The 26,445-nt window shown below is 34.1% G+C and overlaps 2 protein-coding genes across 2 annotated transcripts; one reads left to right on the top strand and one right to left on the bottom strand.

Annotated features, from left to right (window-relative positions):
* The first annotated feature begins 428 nt into the window (after positions 1–428).
* Positions 429–18,900, top strand: LOC111049146 (2-oxoglutarate dehydrogenase, mitochondrial). The gene is made up of 12 exons (XM_039432822.1): positions 429–571; positions 3,076–3,268; positions 4,747–5,085; positions 5,842–6,131; positions 6,799–6,927; positions 7,180–7,340; positions 7,569–7,716; positions 10,885–11,091; positions 11,779–11,979; positions 12,770–12,920; positions 14,883–15,153; positions 17,845–18,900. Exons 1-12 carry the CDS (start codon positions 482–484, stop codon positions 18,254–18,256), a joined length of 2,592 nt encoding a protein of 863 aa, XP_039288756.1. The 5' UTR covers positions 429–481; the 3' UTR covers positions 18,257–18,900.
* Positions 18,901–20,054: 1,154 nt separating this feature from the next.
* On the bottom strand, positions 20,055–25,557 carry LOC111049147 (40S ribosomal protein S13). Its single transcript, XM_022335163.2, has 4 exons — positions 25,406–25,557; positions 24,462–24,589; positions 23,227–23,392; positions 20,055–20,238 (listed from the first exon to the last, which is right to left on the bottom strand). Exons 1-4 carry the CDS (start codon positions 25,426–25,428, stop codon positions 20,100–20,102), a joined length of 456 nt encoding a protein of 151 aa, XP_022190855.1. The 5' UTR covers positions 25,429–25,557; the 3' UTR covers positions 20,055–20,099.
* Between the last annotated feature and the right edge of the window lie 888 nt (positions 25,558–26,445).

Here is a 26,445-nt window from a genome sequence, read left to right as displayed (position 1 = left end):
AAATAAAATTTGCATTATTGAATTAAAATGCTTGTTCAAACTATAGAAATATTTAATATTTCACCAAATTTTTGAGAAAATAGCTTAAAACATTTCATGGGAGTGTTTCTATTGTGTTTCTTTTTGATAAAATCAAAGACAATATTTTCAGTGTAAAATTTTTGTTGGATATTCAAAGCACAAACAATATTTGTCTGTGCTCTGTCGCTTTCTGAGAATGCTACGTTTAACCAAGCTACCTTTGTTGAAAAACTCACATATTTTAAGATTGAAAAGGTTTTACGAGCACCAAGTGACATCCGAACCATTCATGAATGGCGATTCGGCAGTTTTCATTGAAGAACTTTTTAGAACTTGGAGATCAAACCCGACAACTGTGCATCCTTCTTGGCAAGTATACTTCAAACTTGTTGAAAAGGGGCAATCACCAGGTAATGCTTACCAATCACCCATCAGAGTCATAGATTTGACGGGAATAAAAATGGGAGCTCCATTGGAACAAAGTAGAGTTGTGGAACACAGAAAACCAAGGGAGGATGCGGCAGTTTCTGTCGACTTGTCTATGAAAGGGGTAAGCAAATCATATATTTGAGTACGGAAGATTAGAATTATACATTTTTTATGACGAGTTTAACCTAATTCTAATGGATAAAATTTATGCACATTGAACATATGTTTTCTACATTCATACATATATGTATTTTTCCATAAGCCTGCCTAATCCTATCCCTTGAATAGGTAAACATGAGTATAGCTTATTCTAAAAATGTGCAACACTTCCTACATCAAGGTACACTTCAGAAAGAGAGGATTTTTTTTAAAAAGCCTCCAATTATTATTCAGTAGTTTTCTAGTAGGAGAGTAGTAGTAGTAAGGAGCCAGATGTAGTAGGCCTATGCGAGTTCAAGAGTAGAAGGATCTGATGGTTTGGGCATGTTTTGAGAAGAAAAAAGGACAGCAATCTCAATCAAGTGTTGAAAAGAAATCCAGAAAAACGACGACCGAGAAGAAGACCAAGACGGAAATGGAGTCAAAAGTGAAGGCCGATATGGAGAGAATTGGAGCAACCGAGGAGGACGCGGAGAATCAAGAGGTGGAGGGGCTTTGTTGGTGCGGCTAAATAACTACGTAGATATGTATGGCCATGGCAGTAAGTAAGTTATCTAGTACATAATTTTAGTTACAATTTGAAAGCCACCATATTCTGTAGACGAGTAAACATTATTTCTTAAAATGGTTGTAATCTATGTAAAATCTACCAAAAAATAGTGATAAAACTATACTCCGTACAAAATTACTTTTGACTTGGAAAGGACATGCGCAGCAGAGAAGGCATACAGCAGTAGAGATACAACGGCAACAATGTTTTTGTTCTGAACCGGCCAGCGTTCTCTGATTTCTAGTGAGTATTCAAACGCTCATGTTAAACTTAGGAAGTTTCCTCTCTGAAAGCATTGAGTCGACTGAGTCTAATTGACAAATTGGCAACTGAGCTTCTACCTATGACTCTATCCATCACTGTAATTGGCTGATCTCTACAGAAAGTACTGATCACCATCTGTTCTAGTTGCCCTAGTAACCAAATTATATATTATAACAAGTCTCCATTTCAGATTGGTTCTCGTTTACGTTTCTAGTTTAACTATCAATTTCAATGTAGGCCTATTCAATAAAAGCATTCTATCTTATTCAATCATCTATCAGAGATCATGATCTCTGCGCCGCATATTCCTCCAAGGCAATAGTTATTTATGCAAATAGTGCGCAAAGTGACAGTTTGCTGCACCGAAACAAACGTTACGCGCACGTATTTCACATTAAAATTTTCCTACAGTTACCATTGAATATGAAAAGTGGGTAATTATGGGTAAAATTCCCTGAAATCCATCAAATGTTTCACTGTGTAATTTTATTATTAATAAAACCCTTAATTTAAAATTAAATTAATCAAGGCACATAATGGCAAGGCAACGCCGTTCTCCACTGCCATATTATAACGTGGACCTCACTATACCACAGTCAGTGTTACCAACTTAATTTTGATTTTCCTGCACTGGTGCTTCATAAAACCAAATAACTATTTTGCGTCAAATCTGGAGTACGTAAAGTAATACTTTGCGCACTAGAGCGGAAAAGTGATTCTTTGCGGCCTGCAATCAGTGCAGAAATGGTCACTTTTCAAGGTAACTGTAGGAAAAAGTAATTTTGTACGGAGTATAGTAAAAGTTTAACTTGTTATTTTGAGAATAGATCAATATTTTTTCTCTTTAGAATTTTTTGATGAATTCATCAAGATGATTTTTCAATAAAGGTTTTTTTATTAATGATTGTGTTACATAACATTTTGTATAAAAATACCCTATTAGATGAATAGAGATAATCCTCAAAATATTGTTGATAGGGGTATTCACAATGTTGTTTTAGCCAGTTGAAGTGCTATTCGATAGCTCTTGATTGTGAACGCCCAATCTAAAACCATCTGCTATTAGCTAATTTCAGTAACGATCCAAGCGGATAATTTGTGTAACTTAAAGTTAGTTTGAAAAAGTAAGATTATAAACATATATGTCTACCGTTTTAACAGAGATAGCTAGAGTTAGCGGACTCAAACCTGCGCTGTCTGCTATCTCGTCTGTTAATTTTTTTCTAACGTATCACTATAGCATTGAGTTAACACAGACTTAGCAAATAGCTGAAGATAGCGAATACCTCGACTTTGTAACTCCAACATTGTAAATACCCCTGATAGCTAAATTTTGATTATGAGTGTATTTGAAAAATAAACCGGTATTTTAGTACCATTAGCCTACAACCAGTTCAGACTGGTTGACTAGAAAAATTCTAGAAACATGAATCTATTAAATATTTATTTATTTACAATGCAAATGACACTAATGTAATAACATTGAAAGATGAAATAATAAGGTAGTCCTTGTGAAAATTTGAAAGTTTGGTTCAAAATGTAATATGTTGGATTTTTTCGGTTCCTCCGATTCATGGAATTTGTGCAAAATTTTGTCCAATTATAATGTTGAATTATTGAAAAAGACTCTAATTTTTGGAAATGAATTTCAGAGACCAGCAACATTCCATGAAACGGTGGAGTTGGCAAATATAATAGAGCGGTACCAGTCTCGAGGTCATCTATTAGCCACTCTTGATCCATTGAAATTGGCACGCCAGAATTTGGACAGAGAGAAAGTTCTGGAAATAAAAATTCCTGAAGACAAATCTGTTGTTTATCCTCTGCCTAAGACAACCATGATTGGTCAGTTTGATGAGTAGCATAGCTTATCATAATATCATGTTCTCAAATATTCTCATAATTTTCTTAGATACTAAATTTAATGGAACTCCTTTAAACATTGGATATTAGAGGACAGAAAAATAAATAATTACCAAAGTACTCATTGAAAATCAATAATCATAATATTAGTGGAAAGAGAGCATTTCCAAAGTTTTTTTTTACAAAGAATGCCTTGGGCCCCTATTAGACTAGGTAGCCAGGACGCGCAGCCAGGTTACACAATCAGCCGGGCAGGAAGTCGCTCACTCCGTCACCAGGCATTGTTTCAATACTTGGACAGCCACATTTTGGCTACCAGTGTGGTGGTCGGGCTCGGAAATCACGCAGCAGACAAAATGTGGATGCCCGGATGGCTGTCCTAGTCTTAAAACAATGCTCGGTGACTGCCTGCATGACTGACTGTGTGACCTGGTTGCCTGGCTGGTTGCGCGTCCTGGTGGCTACCTATAGTCTAATAGGGCCCCAAAGTATTTATTGCAAAGAAACTTTGGAAATTCTCATTCCATTGGTAAAAAGATTTTTGGTTTCGAATGAGTAGGTGAATTATTAGTAGATAAAAACATAGGTAACCTACTATGGTAAATATTATTTTTAAAAATCCGATGATTCTTTTGTAGTATCCATGTATATTGGCAATTTAATTCAACGATTTCAATAGAGAATTATAGGGTGACCTACTTGAACTACTATAAAATATAATGATAATAATATGAAATCCAACATATATTGTATGTTTAGTAGGAGAGGCCTCTCAATAAAATACAGTCTTCTCAAAATATGTTAATACGAAAAATACAAACATTGGCTACCGCGTATTTAACAATGGAGATGGGTAGAACTACTCCAATTACCTATCAAATAAAAATACAGAAATAAAGATTCCAATCATCTATCAACTCCATAAACATACAGTGCTCTCAATATAAGACTGTAATACAAAATATGCAATACCTTACAATAGCCAATATTTGAGGACTAAAAAAGAGTTAGGATGGGCACAGTGAGATTCACTTTGTACTGTCAGCATTGTTTGAAAGAGAACCATTGATGTTATCTATAAGGAATGCTGACAAGTTTATCTGGGTCTCCGGAGTTCCGACTGCCCTGAAAGCCGCCACTCAACAAAAAAAATGGTCAGTTTTTACGGACGCTACCAAAGTGGAACAGTGAAAGACAAACTGAGTCTATTCCTATTTTCATAATTTTTTATGATTTTTGGACCTGAAACAGGTCCATCTATCATTTTTTGACAGCACTGAACCTGTATTCCTCTTAGTTTGCAGTAACATTAAAAAGGCTGAAAAGTAAATAGGCCTATTAAAAGTCTTTTATAGAAGTTATCATTAGTTTTAGTAAACCTCACGAGGTATAGAACTATCTTTCACTAATTATAATGATGAAATAAATTATTTTATTGTGGTTTTCACAAATTCTTGAAGGTAACCCCGGCGAAAAACTACCTCTGGGTGAAATAATTGACCGGTTGGAGCGCGCCTACTGCAAAACTCTGACAGCCGAGTACAACTTTGTGCCAAGCGAGAACAAACTAAAGTTTTTGCGCGAAAAATTTGAGCAGCGCTCCAAATTTGAACTGAGCAGAACTGAGAAGATAGATAACCTGGTTATTCTGGGAAAATCTTATCTGTTCGAGACGTTCATCACCAAAAAATGGCCGGCCGAGAGAAAGTTTGGGTTGGAGGGGTGTGATGCCCTCGTACCCGCTATTCATACACTGGTCGAGTATGGAAGTGAGCAAGGGGCGAGTTCTTTTGTTTTTGGTAAGTTGATTAAATTTTATCATTAAATTGAATAAACAAGTTAGTAAAAAAATAATCCAAGTTGGTGAATGAATAAATGTTATAGTGAGATACTTTAAACTGTCAGCATATTTATCAAATATTGGTTGCATGGGGAGCATCATTATTGGTGTTATGTATAAAAAATGCTGACAGTTTGAAGTGATTAAATAGTTTTTTACACAAATTCAGTGACTTGGGGAAGGATATGATAAGAAAATTTCTAGAGTTTGACAAGTTTCATTTCAATCATCTAATTATAGAGAAGTTTCAGGCCTATGGAGAATTCATTAATAAAGATTGCATTAATTATTATTATTTAACGAAAATCCAAATTAAAAAGATAAAAAGATTGCATTCTGAAAAATGATGTTATCATTTCGGTTTAAACCTTTTAAGAAATTTTCAAATGTATTCATAGTATTTTGCTACATATATAAGCAAATATGATTTTAAACAAAATAGCTGAGAAAATTCAAGCAAATTAACATGTTTTCAACATTATTCTGCTCAATTTCAACAGATATGTATTTGAACAAACAAATTATGCAAATTTAATCAAAATATGAATTATATACTATATCTTTATTTTTATTGGTATCAACGGATAATATTGCAAAAAAATGTTTATCAACTTTTTATTGAATTAAAATACTGTAGTATTTTATACATCAATTGAATAGTTTTTATTGTTTTTAAATAATTTTATTTCTTCAATTTTTGACAACATTTTAATAGATATGACGCACAGAGGTCGTCTCAACCTACTGGCAAACATAATGAAAATCCCGTTCGTGCACGTATTTTCCAACTTCCAACCTGTCAAACTATCCGCAAAAGACCAGAACACAGCGGGAAACGTAAGGTACCATTTGGGAGGACATACAGTTGTTGAGCATACACATACTAAGCAGAAAATTCGTATCGCTTCCATTTCAAATGCTTCCCATCTGGGAACTGTGACCGCTATTGCGAAAGGATACGCGTATGGGGACAGCCATTTCAATGAGCATAAGGACCAGAAAAAGGTAAATTTTTGTTTAATTTCGGAGAAAAAATTCAAATTTGGAAACTATACCTAATTTATAAGAAAAGTTTGAAATCAAAGAAAAAATTCAACATCGAATAAAATATTGAAGAGAAAATAATTGTAAAAATATGATCCAGGCTACCTACCACCTATACGATACCTATTTCATTGAGCACAAGGACTAGAGGAAGGTATATTTGTTTTTTTTTTCTAAATTTAACTTTTAAAAGATTTCTACTAACATTCTGCTTTTCAATAAATAGCATTTATTAAGATTTTATTAAATATTTTACTTAACATTTCTATTCTGCTAAAAGAGAAATTCCATTGGCTCTTATGTAAGTTTATACATTGACAGAGAAATAACACTATTGTTTATGTTCTTAAAAGAGTATTAACACATTGGCAGAATTAAAATGAGCAAACCCTTCATAAGAAACAATGGTACCTATTCTTCTGCACAGTAGAACAGGAATTCATTGGAAAGCAATGCTTAAATTTAAATTCAGTTAGATTTGAATTTGGAGAAAGATTTTACTTTCAACAACAATAGATAATATTATTGATTGTTATTATAATTATGTTTATAATTTATGTTATTATAATTATGTTCATAATTTATGTTATTATAATTATGTCTTATAACTTATTTATTCTTATTTTAGGTTTGGCCAATAATAATTCACGGTGATGCGGCCATCAGTGGGCAAGGAGTAGTCTACGAATTGTTCAATTTGTCTGATTTGGAAAATTACAATTCTGGTGGAACTATACACATTATAACAAACAATCAGGTAGAGTTATAGGTTTCCTATCATTTTTTTGAATTATAGCTTTTTGGGAATCATTTTGGATTTAGGATGTTCCTATATTAGAAAAGTCCATTCAAGATTAATTACGGTATTACTAGTTTTATTATCAAATTCAAAGTATGTATACCGGTACTAACAAACATATATAATGTTTTCTGATTTGTTCTGATAATTCAAGTATGAATACAATAATTTATTAATGGATGTTTTTCTGATTGTAATTGTCTCTTTTAGATTGGTTTTACAACGAAATCATCCAACTCTAGGTCGACCGAATACTGTACATGTATCGCCAAGGCTAACGATGTGCCCATTATACATGTGAATAGTGGAGACATAGAAGCTGTCGTATATGCGATCAAAGTGGCTGTTGAGTACAAGGCAAAATTTGAGAGGTAATTCAATTCCTCCTCTTTGTATATTAATTTTTCAAAATAATTTTCTGCTATGATTGAAGTGGGATATTTGAAATTTTCATTAATATAGATGGTAAATATAAAAGGCTATACAATGTAACATCCTTCGCATTATTTTCATTATTATAAATTCAAGATTGAAAAATAATTAAAGCTACTACTCATGTACTATGATTGTATCAAGAGATTAATATTTGTGATTTTCAGAGACATAGTAGTGGACATAAAAGGTTATCGGCTCTATGGTCATAATGAAGTTGATGAACCATTCTACACACAACCAACCATGTATTCAGTCATTAAGAAGATGGAACCCGTATATTTGACCTATCGCAAAAAGTGTATTGATGAAAAGGTACAATTACTAGTTTTATATACACTTCTAAATTACCTATACTGTATTTTGAAAATGCTTTCATCTATGAATAGAACTCACGACAATTTATTACTGCTTACTGAAATAGGCTTCAATAGTATATTTCGCACCTAGGGCCGAAAATGAGACTTTTCCTGCTCGAAATCGGTTTTCAAGTCCGAGGCCGTAGGCCGAGGACTAGAAATGATTAAGAGCCGGAAAAACATTTTTGCCCGTGGTGCTAACGCTATTTTTCGCCACACAGAAAAATAAACAATATATATATATAATAACAGAATAACTGTTTATTAAGCACTTCCGAAAGCAAAAGTGGAAGGTCATAGCTGTAGCAAATCTGAGGTAATCTGAATATCAGGAAATTGTCCAAGTATTTTTATTTTTCATTCTGATTTGTCTAAATAGGTAACCTAAAATAATATGTTCAATTATGTGGGAGGTTGAGTTTATACTTTTTTATTCTTTCAAATGACAATATGACGATATTATTATAAATGTTTTAATTATTGAATAATAAACTCAAAAATAATGAAAAGTTTTTTGATCAGCTGTTTTAGCACACTAGAAGTTTAGCGGCCGGAAAGGGTACTCTTTCCGGCCTTAGCCGGAAAGAAACATGTTCTGACATCAGACGAGAGTCGTCTGCAAACAATGTCTTTCAGATCTACGTAGGGACTGGAAAACAGCTGCTTTCTGTGCAGTGTGGCAAAAATTAAGTTTTATGATATTTTTGAATATGATAAGTTAATCATTTATTCATTTTATAATTATGAATATTTGAATAAACGATGTCTCTAAACTATGAAGTTAATAGCTATGTATGAATATGAATATGAATATGAATTTATTACCAAATACAAAAAATATTTTTACAAACAAAATATTCATTAAATTACAATAGTTTTTGGCGTGACTGGAAGAAGAAGCCTTGAGCTCCAGCCACGAGTTCTAAAAATAAGAAATACATTTTTTAACTAATAACAGCAGTACAAATGATACAATTCTGTTGATATATGGTAAATAATCTATGGATGTTGAATTTTATCAATAGTCAAGTACTTGATAAACAAAATATAGATACACAGAAAATAATATAAAAATTTTCAAGTTCTAATAATTTTTATACAATTAAGTTTGACGTAACGTTGGTAGATCTATCTCTTCAAATATTAATCTGCTGGGATAGAGTCTGGGTCTTCCAAGCGCAGCTCTAATAATATGCTTTTGTATTATAAAAAGTTTTTTAAAATGAGTGTCATACGCTGCTCCCCATACTTCTATATTATAATGGAAAAGTGAATGAGCATAAGCGTAGTAAATCGTTCTCAAAATATTCAAGTCTTTTAATTGGTTAATTCTGTAAAAATTGTTATTAAATATTTCAGTTTGAAGCATAGATTCTGAATGTGAACGTCCCATTTAATATGCTGATCCACAGAAACACCTAAATATTTGATTGATTTAACTCTTTCTATTGTTGGACAAGTGCAGTTAACAGTGATGTTGTTATGACAGTGTATTATCAGCTCAAGCTCATCAGGAGGCTGACCACTTATGTTAGGGGAAAAAGATATGTATTTAGTTTTACTCGCATTTAGAGTTAAAATATGGCTGTTCAACCACGATTTAACTATTTCAAGACCACGATTAGCAGAGTTAAATGTTTCATTCCATGTTAAGCCTGAGAAGATTAGAGCAGTGTCATCGGCAAATGATAGTGTGACACCATTAGGAATATCAATTTTCAATAAGTCATTGACATAAATCAAAAAAGTAGCGGCGATAGAACAGTTCCTTGTGGAAGTCCAAACTCTTTTATATTTTGAATGTCAGTTTTATCATTTATTGTTAAAATTTGCATTCGATCTGTCAAATAGCTTGCAAATATATCTTTTGTTGTTCCTCTTATTCCACAACACTCTAGCTTATGAAAAAGGATAGAATGTGGTATAGAATCAAAGGCCTTTGCCAAGTCCAAAAATATAGCAAGTGTTTTTCTATTACTATCAAAACTTTTATTTATTAAATTTGTCAAGTGTAAGACAGCATCTTTGGTGGATTTACCTTCTTGAAAACCATACTGGTTACTCGAAATGAAATTGTTTTTTCTAAGAAAGTCCATCAATCTAACTTTTATAATTTTTTCCATAATTTTTGATAAATTGGTTAATAAGCTAATAGGTCTATAGTTTTGAGGATTTGCAAGGTCCTTGGATTTAGGTATTGGTTTAATTAAAGCTATCTTGAATTTCTTTGGAAAATATCCTAATAAAAAACACCTATTAAAAATGATTTCCAGAGGGGAAACAATGAATTTTGAGATTTTTTTTAAACATATTCCACTAATGTTATCCACACCCGGAGACGAGTTTGGTTTCAGCTCATGTATAAATTTATTTATTTCCGCAGTATCGGTTGGTTTTAGGAAGAAGCTATTCAAAGGTCTCCAGGAGGTAGACTCTGGGATTTCAATTCGATTATTCTGTATCAAATTATTAGCATAAGACTGGCCAACTGTTGCAAAGTGCTTATTTAATACATTAGCTTCAATTTTGGGTTGAAAATCCCTATTTTTATTGTTTGTAATCTCCTTTATGCATTCCCATGTCTTCTTCATATTACCCTTATAAACCCGAAATTTGGAGAGATACTACTTGGAAAAACTTTTTTACAGTTGAGTGGACTTTCGAACTTGTTCTAATTATTAAATGATGAAAATTCATTATACTTTCACTAATTTTCAGTATCAATAATAAATATTGTGTTCAACACCTACTACTATTAAAAGTGTAACAGAATATTCATTCATGGAATAGGAGGATTCTTCAATGACAGATTTTGGTAGATTTCAAATATTTTTGAAATATAACAAATCGCTCCAGAATAGTAAATTATGGTTTAGTAGAATCTTAATGACAGATTCTATTAGAAATAGAAATATTTTATAAATATAACAAATCGCTCCAGAATAGTAAATTATGGTTTAGTAGATTCTTCATGACAGATTCTATTAGATTTCAAATTAATTTTCTTGTTCAACAGGAAGACAAAAATCTGCTTCTGACTATCAATAAGAATAGTAACTTATGGTTTAGTAGTTCCTCATATACATATTAAATTGAATTTAAAATATAATTTCTTGTTAATCAGGAGGACAAAAATCAGTTACAAGTTCCTAAAACCGGGGTGTCAAAAGATGTATTGGATGTAATTGGCAAAGCCATATCGACACCTCCAAAGGACTTTGACGTGCATCGCGGCATTCAGCGAGTGTTTCATACACGCCAGAAACATTTGAAAGAGGGCATCGTTGATTGGGCTTTGGCTGAGGCATTTGCGTTCGGGTCTTTGCTACAGGTGGGTTTCAACAGAGTTTATTAAGTGTCTGATGAAAAACTTCCCAGTGCATACCATTTATACAATCTATTTCAATTTTTATATAAATTGTAGTACAGTAAAACTTTTTAATGATCATAAAAATACTGCACTGTTTTAGATTTCTTTCACATTCCATTTTGGAAACACACAATAATACATTTAAAAAACCTAACATCGATTATAGTTTTCAGTGTCTTCTCTACAGGAGAGTTGCAATAGCGTTTATCTTTTTAGTGATCATATTGCATTCATTTCAGATCCTATTTTGGATGCGCATAGCAGCTAGATCTTCTCGACTGTTTAGCGATAACCACCCGTCACTTCTAGCATTAACCTTCGTAACGAATTCACTTCGTTACAATATTTGGAGTCTCAAAATTAATCACAGTTGTTTCACAACTACACACAGATACTATAGTGGTGTCCATTTGACCTGGCGGCAACTAAAATCCATATATTGCCCCTGTGTGACTGCGTTTTTGCTACTACTGTTATGGGGCTTTAGAAAGACGTCTTCCACTTTAATTTAGATTAATATAAAACATTTTCTTTACATTTGTAGTGAATTTTATGTATTGTATTTTTTGAATATTACCTATGTACATTTTATTGATTATATTGCTTGTTTGTATTTTAGTTGAAATTGTGATTAATGTTGTGACGTAGGAGGGCGTGTTGGTGCGTCTGAGCGGCCAGGACGTGGAGCGTGGCACATTCAGCCACAGACATCACGTGATACACGACCAGACGACGGGAGCCACACGCAACATGTTGCACAGCATGTTCCCGCAACAAGCCGACTATGTCGTCAGCAACAGTCCCCTCAGCGAGTATGCCGTGCTCGGCTTTGAGTACGGAGTCAGTCTGGTTCGTATACAACTTCAAACCGAACCGAATACATTCACCATTTTCATTGACAAATCAATGAAGCATTTTCTAGAAATAATCCTTGTAATTTGGAGTATTGAAACAATCCTGGTTCGTATTCAATTGCTCAACCCAAACCGAATACATTCATCATTTAAATCATTTTCATTGACACATCATTGTAGTATTTTACTAGAAATAATCCTTATAATTGTCGCCAAATAAGTAGGCTACAAAATAATATAAAATCTTTAGCAAAAGTAATAGTACTGCTACTGAGACCATAATATTCTTCTTTCCGTGGTTCATTATTGATAAAAGTACACATCATGTACCGAAATTCGGCTTGACCTTCCCCAAGCTCGAGCTTACTCTTTTGGGCAAGTAGTTCCTAAATGCTTGTTTTGTAGTTGTGAGTTACTTTCATTATTGCAATGTAGTTTATTGATTTATTTAGTAATTTATGAGGAATAAAAAATGTATATTATAAGCTTAAAACGTCAAACAAAGGAACTAATTATATGGATCTTATTGAAAATGTCTTCTTATTTGCAACAATATCCTTAGAATTAGATTTTGACTTATAGTTTTCTAGTTGATGACTTTTTTCGAAAATATCGAAAAATCGATAGATCTCGAAAACTATGGTCGATATAAGAAAATTCCATTACATATTTTTTGTTGCAAATTTCATGTACAGTAGAATCAATAGTCTCCGACTGTTACATCTTTCGTGGGACATTCTGTATACCGTATTAAGTGAGCAATCGATTGGTTTTGAATGTTGCAGACAAGCCCCTATGCACTGGTGATGTGGGAGGCGCAGTTTGGTGATTTCTGCAATGGCGCCCAGGTGATGATCGACCAGTTTCTGGCCGGCGGGGAGAGCAGGTGGTACCGACAGAGTGGCATAGTCATGCTGCTGCCACATGGCATGGAAGGTCAATTCAATTCTAGTCCTAAAACGCACGGTTTCTAGGACGCAAATTGTCCAAGAAACATTCAATCGAACAGACTAGAGATTTTTGGTTCATTGATTTAGGCCCAGTTTTTAAAATACTTAAGGACTAATAAACCTATGGATTTGATAATTACTAAGATTTAGTGTCCTAGAAACTGGCCCGTCTCATTGAAGCAGCTTCAAATAAATTAATATAAGAGAGATTCAGAAGTCAGCTTCTGAATAAAATTGGCCTGCTATCCCTGTCTGTCATTAGACAAAGCAGATAGCTTCACTCTTTTTCATCTTCACAGCGTTGCCAAAATTTTTATATCCTATGAAGAAGTATGTTGAAGAACTACCAGAGTATCTCTAATATCAATTATGAAAATGTACTATTAATTTATAAAAATATATTAGAGATAGAATTGATAATCATTAACAAGAATAAAAAAGTAATGTCAGATATAAGGGAATAATTTGAATGACAGCTATCTACTATATAAGGCGGTGGAAAAGATAACGTGGGAACTATGGCTTCCACTGACTTTATAACAAAAATCGCACTAAAGGTGGTCTGGTAGTGATGAAACATTTATAAGTATTTGTTATGGTTCATTTTATGCTCAACAGTTTTTGAATGGATAGACTAGTATAGCCTTTTCCTGTAGACAGTCTCTGACAATAAGGGCCAAGCCACATGAAGTGTTATAGCACTGATGGCGGACGAGTCGACAGGGCGGGAAGTTCTCCGATTGGTTGATTATCAGCTGATTGGGTTGGTGTTCGGTAATCAGTTGATAATCAGCCAATCGGAGAACTTCTTGCCCTGCTGACTCGTCCGCCGCCAGTGCAAAAACGGACAAGGCAGATTTCTACACACATCCGTATAGTGGACGTGTCTGTCCGGTACAGTAAGAATAATTTACATAAGTTCTAATGAGAGTTCATACATAAGTTCATACTAGCTCGGTCGGACTGAGTGGGACTTATCCCATTAGAATTAATTGGAATATTTCCACTGTATCAATACAAAAAAAATTGCGAGCATACACTCCTCCTTCTTAATGTCTATATTATTTATTTATTGGATAGATCAAACAATGCAATAGTTGGAAAAGAAAAAACAGGCTATTGCCCAAAACATCTTCAATTTCTCAATTTTGTCTTAAGCCCGGTGCAGACGCTCAAGTTTACCATCAGTCTTTTGCTCAAGCAAAAGACGGATCGTTTGGTTCAAGCAAAAGTTGTAAAATTGCGTCCACACGCATCCGTCTCATGTCGTCCGTTTTCCTATTTCTGATATGGTTCATTGAGTCTGAATTGTATACGGTTGACCGTATATATACGGTAGATGAGTAATATCGTATTTTTCGCTGATTCAACTGGATAATGCTATATTTAACAACATAATGACAAAAATATTACTGTTAATCGCTAAATGGCTTTGTTTACTTATCTCGAGACACAGTGATTTTAAATGGATTGAAATTTTGTAGTAGTATTCTAATCAACAATATAGTACATCTTAATATATCATGATAGTAAATAATAATATCAACATCAAATTCTGTATCATGAGAATCAAGAAAGAAAAAAAAGGGTTAAATGGCGTTATATACAATCGATAAAAAACTTGCTTATTTTCAAAGTACTCGCGAGGCATTTTATTAATTTGAGGGCGCTGAATCCGAATCTGAAATCACAATTTCTTTATCTCCATTTTTATTTTCACGCGATTTAGGTTTTGGTGGATAGACAAAAGACGGACGGTTTGATGGAAAAAGATTCCCGGCCGATACATTTTAAGTTTGACGACTGCTTGAAGACCCATCCGTTTTACCGTCCAGACGCAACGACTTACATACTCCGACTTTTGCTTGAGCGAAAGACTGAAGCTAAATTTGAGCGTCTGGACCGGGCTTTAAATCGACTGGACTAACAGTCTATTTGGGTGACTCAGGTATGGGACCAGAGCACTCTAGTGCCCGCCCAGAACGTTTCCTGCAGATCTGCTCGGACAACGACTCTCAGCCAACGACAGACGCCGCTCGGCAAATGGCGGCCGCCAATTGGCTGCTGGCCAACCCATCCACCCCCGCCAACATCTTCCACCTGTTGAGGCGTCAAGTGAAGCTCAACTACCGCAAGCCGCTCGTCGTGTTCACGCCCAAGTCGCTGCTCAGGCACCCGCAGTGTGTGTCCTCCATTCAACAGTTTGTCGGCGACACTGAGTGAGTCAACATTCAAATTAAATATACAACTAGAGTAGAACATCGCTAATCTGGCTTATCGGTTAAACCGACCATACTATCATGTCAATCAATAGGGTAACCGTCCACTGGAACCGTATTCAACCGATCCGTTCGGCCGTTGGATCGGACGACTCTGCCGTATTCGGCCGAATATGGTCGTCCATTGGAACCGTTTACGTCAGTCTAGTTGCCAATTATTGAATAAACTACTGTCATAGCCACCAAAATTTTCCATAAACAATGATTATATTGAGATTTGAAAATGAAAAAACAAATATCCACTAAATTTGTTACCTATTCATTATCAAGCAATCTTTGTTCACAGATTCCTTTGAACATCACAACTATGTTATCTTTTGCCTCGCATATCCCACAACGGAACAAGCTCTTGAACCCAACTTATCATTGTCCATAGCAACAGTTACAACTTTATAAAACAGAACAACTTCGAAAAAAACATGACTGTGAAACAATTTTAGGTTAGGAACACTGTTGTCTCAGCTCGACTAGTTAGTTCGGCCAGATAGAGCCGGAAAATCCCATTCAATTCCAATCGAAAAATTGATCGGCCGGAGCCGGCCGTATGACCCTGTTGCAATACACGAGCATCTATTCCTTTCTTTGTTGGGGGATTGTTCGGACGAGTTCGATAGTTTTCGGCCGATGCTAGTTCGGACGAAGTCGGTTCTAGTAGACGGCCCACCATATGCTTCCTCTAGAAGTTCTTGTTATTATATAACACATATTTATATTAAAATATATATATTTTTTTTTTAGTGGGGGTGATGCCTACAGGAGCTCTAGGCTTTTGTGTGTGGGTGATGGTGCGGATGATGATGATGAGAGGTGAATGTAATGTACCTACAGTTTCAGGTGAAGCCTGAGCCACATGGAAGCGATAAGAATGATATTGAGAGGAGTTGGCTGAATCGATCACCCTTGCAACGGGAGTAGAAGGCGCCAGGCGCTAGTTCCTGACTTCTACTAATATTGTTGTTATTATTTTGCTTCTTATCTTTTCATGATTTCTAGTTCTTGATCTGCTTTTTCTAGTTCGTTCTATTTTTCCAGATATTGTTCTTCTTTTTCTAGTTTTAATTCTATTTTACTAGATTTAGTTCTTCTTTTCCTACTTCTTGTTCTTTAATTCTAGCCCTTATCCTTCTTCATCATCTCTTCACGTGTAGCTTCTTTATTCTATATAAAAAATAGTACGTAGTTTATCAGAGTATGTAGTCCATCCTTGTTGGTGTTCAGGCCTTGCTCCCGTTCCAGAAAGGGACAGATTATCGAGGTTATACTGTTGAGTGAGATTCAACTGTCAGCATTACTAGAAAATACACCACAGCTTCCCATTCTATTAAATCTGACAGTTGAAAGTGAATCACACTATAAAAGGAAATAACTGTGATTGAGGCAGCTGCAATTCATTTGTTTTTTTTTTTCAAAAATATGTCCTACACTTACTGAATTGAGATTCATTTCAAACTGTGAGCATTGATTGAATGGGAAGCTTTGATGTTATTCATAAAGAATGCTGACAGTTTAATTTTAATATTACTCAAAATAATAATTTGTTGATGCAAATCCCTTCTTCATAATGAGAATGAGCCTTATTCTGCTTTGAACAAGGCTAGTAAGGCTAGCAAGGAATAAGACTATTTGAACTGGGCTTCACTAAACCAGGGTGGCCACTCATTTTAAAATTAAAAATCATAAGTAATTTCTGGGTTTCCAGAGTAAAATTTCAAATTTTCCAGGAAGAGTATCCGCGGTATTGGAGGAACAAGATACATTCGTAAAGAATTTATTATGAAAATCTTTAGTTTGATCTTTCATGCCGAGCTGCGTATTTAAATGTCCAAACATATCGATAATTTTTGACACTATTCTATTTTTGTGAGGAATTAGTACGTTCTTCTAACTACTCATGTGTGTGGAGTGCTTTCGGACAGGGTCTATATTTCAACACCCAGTAAGTAGTTAAAGAAGAAAAAATTCCCACAAAAATAGACTAAGATAATAATATATAAAGTTACAATACTCACAATACACAAAGTTATCGATACATTTGAACATTTATTATGTACTCTGAGAAATACTTTTAACTAATGAAGCCATATATATGTATGTTCAGTACCTTAGTCGATTCCAGCTGTTGGTGACTCTTCAAACCTTGACGAAAGTTTCATTCCGAAGAGAATGAAGCAATCAAAATAATTAATTTTGAAATGTAATTGATTTATATCATGACTAAAAATATGATCATTTCAAAATATACTATAAGCAGGCGCCAAATTTTTTTGACTATTTTATACTTGTGTTACTATACACTTCTTTACTAAATTAATTGAAATTTAGTAAAGTTCAAAATATACAATAAGGAAGCGCCAAATTTTTTTGACAGTTTTATACTCACTGTTACTGTACACTTCTCTACTAAGTTAATTTAAATTAATGAAAAATTCACGGTATTTTTCCCGGTTAGTAAAATCATGAGAAATTCAAGGTTCTCCCGGCAGGTGGCCGGGCTCAATGAACTGGGGTAAAGTATTTTCTTTGAAAAAAAAATCGACAGGACCAAATCTACTTCACAGTCATAACTTTTCTTCATGCAGATATATTTCTTTATAAAAATTCTTTATATAGATCTAATATTTCTTTTTGCAGATTCGAAGCCTACATCCCAGACCCCCTCCTGAAACCTGATAAATCCGTCTCAAAACTGATCCTCTGCTCCGGAAAAGTGTACTATGACCTAGTAGCCGCCCGAAAGGAAAACAACAAAGACAACGAAATCGCCATCGCACGGGTCGAACAGATTTTCCCTCTGCCCTATGAGAAAATCACCCAAGACGCCCTGGAAAACTTCCCCAACGCTAGTGTGTTGTGGGTGCAAGAAGAGCACAAAAACCAGGGATGTTGGTCGTTTGTGGCCCCTCGATTGAATAGGGTTCTGGGGAAATTCAAGGGGCCCATCACCTATGTGGGGAGACCCCCCTCCTGCGCCCCCGCTACTGGGTTTAGTAGTGTCTACAACAGGGAGAAGAATAACTTCATAAATACTGCTATGAGTATTTGAAATTTAGTAGATCAGACTGCAAAGTTTCTTCATTTTTCCAGAGCTTAAAATAATTTGATTATTTTAGTAATATTGTTATTAGAATTGGAAGAATAATTAGATTAATAACATTACAATGTAGATAGAATTAGAAAGCAAGTTTTAAGGTTTAATTGAAGATTCAGAAACTAAATCGAACCTACTGCTTATGGACCAGGGAAACGAATGGAACAATACCGTTAGTTCTAAGAGAATCTAACTGTATGACAATGAAAAAATTCTTCAGATGAATGGAAATGAGTTAAAAATAAAACTGGACTTTGAATACTGTGCACAAGAGATAAAGAGCAGTAACAAAATTACAACAAATAGTGCGGACTGATGAATTCATTATTTTATGATATCTGAGTTTCATCAAGAAAGTACAGCATGTTAGATTATTCGCCAACTGAAGACAAGAAGCTCTCACATATTTCAAGAATAGAAAGCAGAGCATGGACATCATGCAGCTGTCCCCATAGTTTTGTCCCAGTGTTTTAAACATTTTTTGATTCGATTTTCTATTGAACTTATGACAGCGTTTTGAATTTCTTAATAATTGTTTTTCTGTTTAGCTTTATTGTATGCTTTTCTTTCATTAAAAATAAATCCATGTTTGTTTTGTTCATATTGTTTTTCATCCACTTGTGATGAGCGATGAAATCGCTTGTTAACACTCTCCTGCCAACATTCACGGCATTTATTTCGTTGCCAAAGAATGTCGCAATGAAAATTTGCATTATGATAATTCGTGACTTTTTACTTTATTGGTTGAATGAGCCAGAAATTATATTTTGAATTTTTCAACCGTGGAATCCTGATATTTACACTACAGACTACAACACCCATTATAGGAATTAACATAAAATCGTAGATTGATCTTTGTGTACGTAATTTTTGAATGAATTTGACAATAAACTCGAAAATAGTTTTCACCTACTTATATACAGAGAGAAACCGAATAATAGTAACGAAACTAAAACTGAAGCAACTCAATAGTTTCCATGTCTTTCGTTAAGTCTCCTCACAAAGAAGAGGAATCATTCAACTCTATAACTTGTAGAAGAGCAACTCAAATTCAATTTCCTTTGGTATAGATGGTTCAGTTCCGAGTAAAAGCTCGGTCCCCATTCGGCCAGTGCAATTTCAGCTTTTTCTTGTGATTGAAAAATCCAAATCAACCGGTTTCAAAGATGGAAGACTCTATTAGAAATAGCAGTTAACCAACTGCTGGAATATTATAACTGTATAATAATCATTTCAAATATCCTATGAACGTCAATGAATATAACTAAGGACTTCTGCTAATAAAAATATTGAACAAAGAACTAATTAGCAGAAGAAAATTTAAAGAATGAAACTGTCCAAAAATTGCGCCCAGACCGGGAATCGATGATGGACAGTTTCATTCTTCAAATTTCCTTTTACTATTTAGTTCTTTGGTCAATATTTGCAGTAGCAAAATTCTTCAATTCTATTTATGTAGCTTTCGTTGGTTATTAGAAATAATTATTATACAGTTACTGAATCAACCAGTTGCTATCTTCAATCAATAATTTATGTCGATCACAATGCATTTCTCGTGTCTGAACCATCTAGGTATATCAAACATCGCCCATTTGATGTATCTGTAAATAAGAAGCTCAACTGGAATTTGAGAAATCAAAAAATACTAATAATTATTGTCGATGACGTAAAATCTAAAACTACACTCACTATTTACTAACATCCCATCACCAAGACTACGTTCCATAGGAGACAGACAATAAGTGACATCAGCTAATAGAAACAGCAATTTATTGCTATAATATTAAAAAAGCAAGACTTAAGCGACAAGTGCCGAGGCGGTGTTGGACTCGTACTTCCAGTTGGGAGGCAGCGTGCTCTTTGTCTTGTAGTAGCGAGCCAGGCGGTGGATCCTCGACTCCACCAGAATCAGACGGAACTTCGAGTCCTTGTCTTTCCTGCAAACAAGACACGACCAAATAGAAGATAATACTCAGAAAACAGGTAGTATAACAAAAACATACTTCATTGTGTGAATTAAATAAATAGAGGTATTTTCACACTTAGCTACGATACGCTGAAATACGTCCTAACTTCCAATGATAAAGCCAAGCTACGTACTGTCCATTCATATCAGCGTAGAATAGCTTTCAATTTTAGTATCATTCATGAGTTGAGAATGATAGTGATTTTCAATGTATAAAATAAATAAATGTTAGGGAATAGGACAGCTACGTATTCTAAAGACGTACTTCAGCGTAGCATAGCTAAAGCCTGGTTTTCACTAGTAGAGTTAGTGGTCGAGTAACTGGCATACTAACTCTACCGAGCTAACTCTACTCTACTTACTTGGTCGATTAACTGTTTTCACTTCAATTGAGAATAGTGGGTGAAGTGCGTTGTCTAGTGAACAGAGCTAACCTTAAAATGTCGACTCGACTCTACTCTACTAGCTTGAGACTGTTTTCATTAGCATAGTAGTGGTAGAGTAGAGTGAGAAGCGGTGGTGGAGGAAGGCAAGTGGTAGAGCACTATACCACAGTGCTATCCCACTCTACTCTACTTTCATTGAGAGAGTTCACAAGATAGTAAGTAATTGCACAGGGAGCTCTACTAATGAAAACTATGTTCAAGGGTGAAGAGACCTTTAATAAGTAATCAGAAAGTATCATGACAGCTATAGTAAGGTTCATTTCTGGATGTCAGCATGGATGTTGAAGCATTGATCTTAATTATGAGGAATGCTGTCGGTTGGTTCAATGTCACTATAAAAATTTAATTACATATAAGTTCTCATCTCCATACGTTAAAATTGAAAATTCCGTCTGTAATCTCGGATTCATCCTTAATCTCTTTCAATATGTCTATAAATATGAATAGAGCTCACGTTAAATCACATTTGATTAAAAAAATAACTTTCACTCTGACTATATCAACGAATAATGATAAAACACTGATCAATTACAAAATTGACATTCATTCAAAAAGTAATCAAAATTTTGTTTTATCAATTACCATTAACATTAATATTAATCTTTCCTTTCTCCAAGTAGCTACAATACTTTATTCACATGTACTATTTTTTAATCATTCTCTTTTATTACTTTTCTAGTATTTATATATTTTTTAATAGGCCTAATTTTTATTAAGTATTTTCTGCATTCATGAGTGCGTTTGGGCTGTTATGCCTGTTGCATTCCAAGATTTTTGTAAGAATAAATAGATAAATAAGGATGGAATGGCACAGGACCATTTCTTACTTTTAGAAGATATAATAGTCTACTCAACTACAAAATCAGGATGTATTTTTAGACGATAGAACCGAATTGGGAAGCTACTGCAATTCGTTCAAGAGTTTAGAAAAAAATCACGGTAAACCCTAAACTAGCATCAACATTCTAAATCAAGGTATTTGTTCAGCTAAAAAGATACTTTTGTACGAATAATACTGTGGAGTTTAAAGGAACCCACAAAAACTAAGATTTGAATTATTTTTTTAAATATACAATGTAGACCTTTAAAAGAGGTTTACATTGATAATTATCGTAATCATATTTGCAAAAATAGAGTCAACCGGTAAAATTCTAATAGCATAGACGAGTGGAACATGGGCCCCATTACACAGTCAAATATTTGTTCAAAGATCTTCAATAATAATAAACAGTCTAACACAAAGTATAATAGTGAATCAAACATTTTATAAAAGTTGGACAGATTACTGAAGTATTTATAACCGTATAATGAAGATAATAGAATGGAACTCAAGTTAGGAAAGAAACATGGCCTAGGTTAGGCCATATCATCAAGGTTAGGCCTACGGTACAAAGTCAGTGGAAATAAGGAAATAATAGGAAAGCCGTGTTGCCGCATTTCCTTTTCTAATCCTATCTGATATTAAATTATTGATTCTTGTTATAATGATCAATTCTATCTCAAATCAATTTGATTTGTCAAGAAAATACATCGTTTTGAAATTCAACTATAAATGTTCAAGGTTGAGATGGAATATTTTGGCAGTTCACTCATTTCCTTATTCTACAAGCAATTAGGCAACAGTGCAGTGTTGAAAATCTGGTGTAGCGCACTCACACAATTTTTCTTGCCGTTTTGAAAATTGATCAACTGACGCTAGTGTTCACGCGCATCTCAACTCTACTATTCAAAAATCTGAGCCAGCTGGTGACAGGACAATAACGCTGCAGACACACGAGGTCTGCTATCTCTTCATAGTGAATGATTTAATAGAATCAACAGTTTGCAATAATTGAATAAACACTTTTTCTCAAACTTCGAGCTTATTTTCAATATTAGGTGAAAATGTTACTGAACATAATTAGGAATCTAAAATCAAACTTTCCATAGATGTGGCGGAGCTTCTGAAATTTTTACAGATATGGGACTAGTGGCAGTTGATAGAGCTTATAAATAACTATTTCAGGTATTTATATTTGATCAAAATTGTTGGAGCCGTTTTTGAGAAATTCGTGAAAACCCCTGTTATTGGCAAAATTTTCACCATTTCAGCCGCCATCTTGAGTTGCATTCGATCGAAATTGTTCGTGTCGGATCCTTATATTGTAAGGAACCTCAAGTTCCAAATTTTATGTTATCCCGTTGATTGGGAGGTGAGATATCGTGTACACAGACACACATACAGACACACACACATACATACATACATACATACAGACCAATACCCAAAAACCACTTTTTTGGACTCAGGGGACCTTGAAACGTATAAAACTTTAGAAATTGGGGTACCTTAATTTTTTTCAGAAAGCAATACTGAAAAGGTACTTTCCTTACCCTATGGTAATAGGGCAAGGAAAGTAAAAAAGGATAAAGCAGTCTGCTTTGTTCAATGACAGCAAACCAATCCTAATGAGATGCTAATTCTATAACCTGAATCTCACTAAAGTAGATTCGATTGGGTTTAAAATTCTGACCTGTTACGTTCCAAATGCTTTCTGATGGCCACAGCCTTCTTGATAAGGTAGTAGAGGTCCTCGGGCAGGTCAGGGCTGAGACCCATGGCCTTCATTATCCTCAAGATCTTGTTGCCGGTCACGAACCTAACCTGGGCAACACCGTGCGAGTCTCGCAGGATAACACCTAAAAAAATTCAAATGGAGGAATAGGTTATTATCAATAGATTGATTATAATATCATCAATGCTCCCTATTCAAACAATGTTCTGGTTTCTTGTAGGCTACACTCTTCATTATTAACTCTGATTGACCATTAAACGTATAGTTCTAGAAATAATACGCTAGTGTTAAGTTTCTTAATTTTTGCAGAGAATGTAGAAACCGGTCCTGAGTAATCAAATATACCAATAAAAATATAATATAAATTTAATGAAATGATATAAATTTAATGGTCGATTGGATTTAATAAGTGTTCTAGAGACCGAGCCTTGATTTTAATCCTATTGGATTGTTGGCCTGAAACCAGTTTAATTAAAGTTATACTCTTGACCTTAACTGATAAAATAAATTGATAAACATTCTAGGCAAAAATGAATTCATTTTACTAAAGCACATCGCTAATACAAAAATTCTTTTTGAGTTCAAATGCCAACCATAGAGAATTTAAGATGAATAAAATTTCAAAATCTATTTTGAAATCCATTGAATAAGCCGAATTGCCTAGTAGGGATAGTCGGGGCAAAGCCGGCGGTTCTCTTCTACATTTGAAGCTCAATTTTGATCATCAATGCGTATTGACTTTAATCAAATGCATAAAATTTATGTACCTACACTAATAATTTAAAATAATTACTAATTTACTTCATAACGTTTTTGGTGAGGGGTATTCATATTTATGAAAATAGGCATAATCGAAGTAGCCTACCCTCTTTTCAAACTTTATTTTATTACTCAGTGAAAGTAATAAAATGAAATCAATGAAGTAGCCTAATCAATTTTTGAAATAGGATAAGGTACTTTTATCTTTATATTTTCTCATAACTCACTTCGTATCTGTTAATAGAGATCACTCTTTATGATCTACACATCTAGCCCTTAAATAAATTGATAAGTAATTTAATCTTGACATAGTATATCTAGCAAAAGCTAGTCGTGGATAACTTCTGAATTCAAGAACGGCGTACGGATCTTCTAGACGTTATTGTGCATCGACTAAGTTTGGATGGTAAAAAATCTTTTTAAAATACACTCACCGATCTGTGATGGTGTGAGACCTTTCTTTGCCAGCTTGAAAATCTGGTCCTTCACATCGTCGTGTGAAAGTTTCAACCATGTAGGCACACTACGTCTGTAAGGCAGTGCTGACTGGGATATACCCTTACTGAAAACACAAAGTTTAAAATTAACGTTTAGAAAGCCATGATACTTATGAACATATCAACTAAAAGTAAATATTAAAACCATATCAACAGCCCCATACATTTTATTGACTTGTTCTGATGATTGGACTTTTCTTGAATTAAAAATGAGTATCAATCTAATTTTACTGACATAATTTCGACAAATCAAAAGCTCAAACCTTATGCTTTGTTAACACTTGGCACAGTAGGCTGGCTTAGCCTGGCCAGCCTGCAAATTAACCAGTGACTAATAAATGTTAGCGGTGGCCAGCGTTTTCAAACCACCCATCTAAACACTAGAACTGGCCAACGTTGGCCTTCGTTGGGCCAATATGTAGATGCGGCATTATAGGTTAGGAGCTTCAACGATAAGTATAAAAATATCATCAAATAACATGAACGAATGAAATGATTAAAAAATATTAGAAATTCGTTTTATCAAACATGAAATCAAGTTATAAATAGATGATAAACAGGTTGACAAATCCACCACTGCCCACATTACCACGTGAATTCCGACCTTCCCAGTTACAATAAAAACAAAGAGGTTTGTTACAGAATAATAAAAATTGGTTGAAACAAACAATTTGGCAGTCTAAAACATTAGGATAATAAAAATATAACATTAATTTCTATAAGATTTATGATAAATTGATAATCTCTACACTATTCGAGATTGAGGTTGGAAACAGCCTGGTGACTTCTTTCTGGCAAAGTCAAGTTATTGAAAAGAGAATTTTTTAAGATGACATTTAAGCAGGAAAGTATATTTCAATAAATTATGTTGTTTAACTTACCCAGGAGCATGCATACGACCCATTTTGGACAATTTTTGAAAAAACTTTTCACCGAAGCACCACGATCACAAACACGTACCTACTGAAGGAAGTTATTCTCTAGACAGTGCTACCACTACACTACTGCTACATGATCATTAAGTTTTTGGCTAATATTATAATATATTATCTGCAAATCATATGAATCAATTACTTTAATAGTCATAATAAAATTAATAAAATGATAATTTCTTAAAGTCATGTTCTGTCTCGTGATTGAAATAATGTTTTTATTTAGACAGCTTTCAAGCGCATCCCTTTTGGATGTATAATAATTTAAAAGTTGAAATTGCCGAAGTATATACGATAAACTTGAAATTACTAGATATTAGTTGATAAGATGAAATGAAATCTAATTGAATAATAATTGCTACAAAATCAAGCAAGACCCCACATCTGAAATTAAAAAAAAATGATTTGATAGAAAAAACAGTACAGCGGCGAATATTATAGTAAGCTCCACGCTATAATGACAGTAGAGAAAGATAAGAGAATAGCGTTGCCGATTTTCTGCTTTCTGTAGAGAACAGCTGATATCTGATTTAATATCAATTACTATTTATTCTTGTTTAAAATGAGCAATTATATTTTATTCAAGATAATATATTTTTCTTTTAGAACATATTGTTAATTAACAATGTATAATATTTTTCAATACATATTTTTAATAATATTTCTACATTGTTAAAAACCTATCTGGCAACGTTAAAGAGCTAGAAAAGGATAGCACTATCTGCTTTGTCGAATGATGGGCAAGAATAGTAATACCGATGTTTATACTGCCATTATTATAACGTGAGCCTCACTATTGCTTCAAGATTGTGGAAGTAATGCATCGCCATTAAAATACATGCATTACACTCAACACTCTCAAGCTAGAAACTTACCTTCACCGTTCCACCAAGTTTACACCTATACTTAAGAAGGGGAAAGTCATAAAACATATTGAGAGAAACAAAAAACTGTTTCTAATGAATCGCCATTAAAATACATGCATTACA

This window comes from Nilaparvata lugens, chromosome 7 (assembly GCF_014356525.2).
Source record: "Nilaparvata lugens isolate BPH chromosome 7, ASM1435652v1, whole genome shotgun sequence".
Lineage (NCBI taxonomy): Eukaryota > Metazoa > Arthropoda > Insecta > Hemiptera > Delphacidae > Nilaparvata > Nilaparvata lugens.
This window is presented reverse-complemented; position numbering and strand designations above follow the sequence as displayed.

What these genes read in the sequence shown, in the direction of transcription:
- LOC111049146 (XM_039432822.1), top strand. Translation starts at nt 482, where the DNA reads ATGGGAGCTCCATTGGAACAAAGTAGAGTTGTGGAACACAGAAAACCA. An exon ending in CGTTCGGGTCTTTGCTACAG is followed by an intron (nt 11,092 to 11,778) that starts GTGGGTTTCAAC and finishes GTTGTGACGTAG; the next exon opens with GAGGGCGTGTTGGTGCGTCT. An exon ending in TTGAGTACGGAGTCAGTCTG is followed by an intron (nt 11,980 to 12,769) that starts GTTCGTATACAA and finishes TGAATGTTGCAG; the next exon opens with ACAAGCCCCTATGCACTGGT.
- LOC111049147 (XM_022335163.2), bottom strand. Translation starts at nt 25,428, where the DNA reads ATGGGTCGTATGCATGCTCCTGG. An exon ending in GGTCGTATGCATGCTCCTGG is followed by an intron (nt 24,590 to 25,405) that starts GTAAGTTAAACA and finishes TTGTGTTTTCAG; the next exon opens with TAAGGGTATATCCCAGTCAG. An exon ending in TCTCACACCATCACAGATCG is followed by an intron (nt 23,393 to 24,461) that starts GTGAGTGTATTT and finishes GAATTTTTTTAG; the next exon opens with GTGTTATCCTGCGAGACTCG.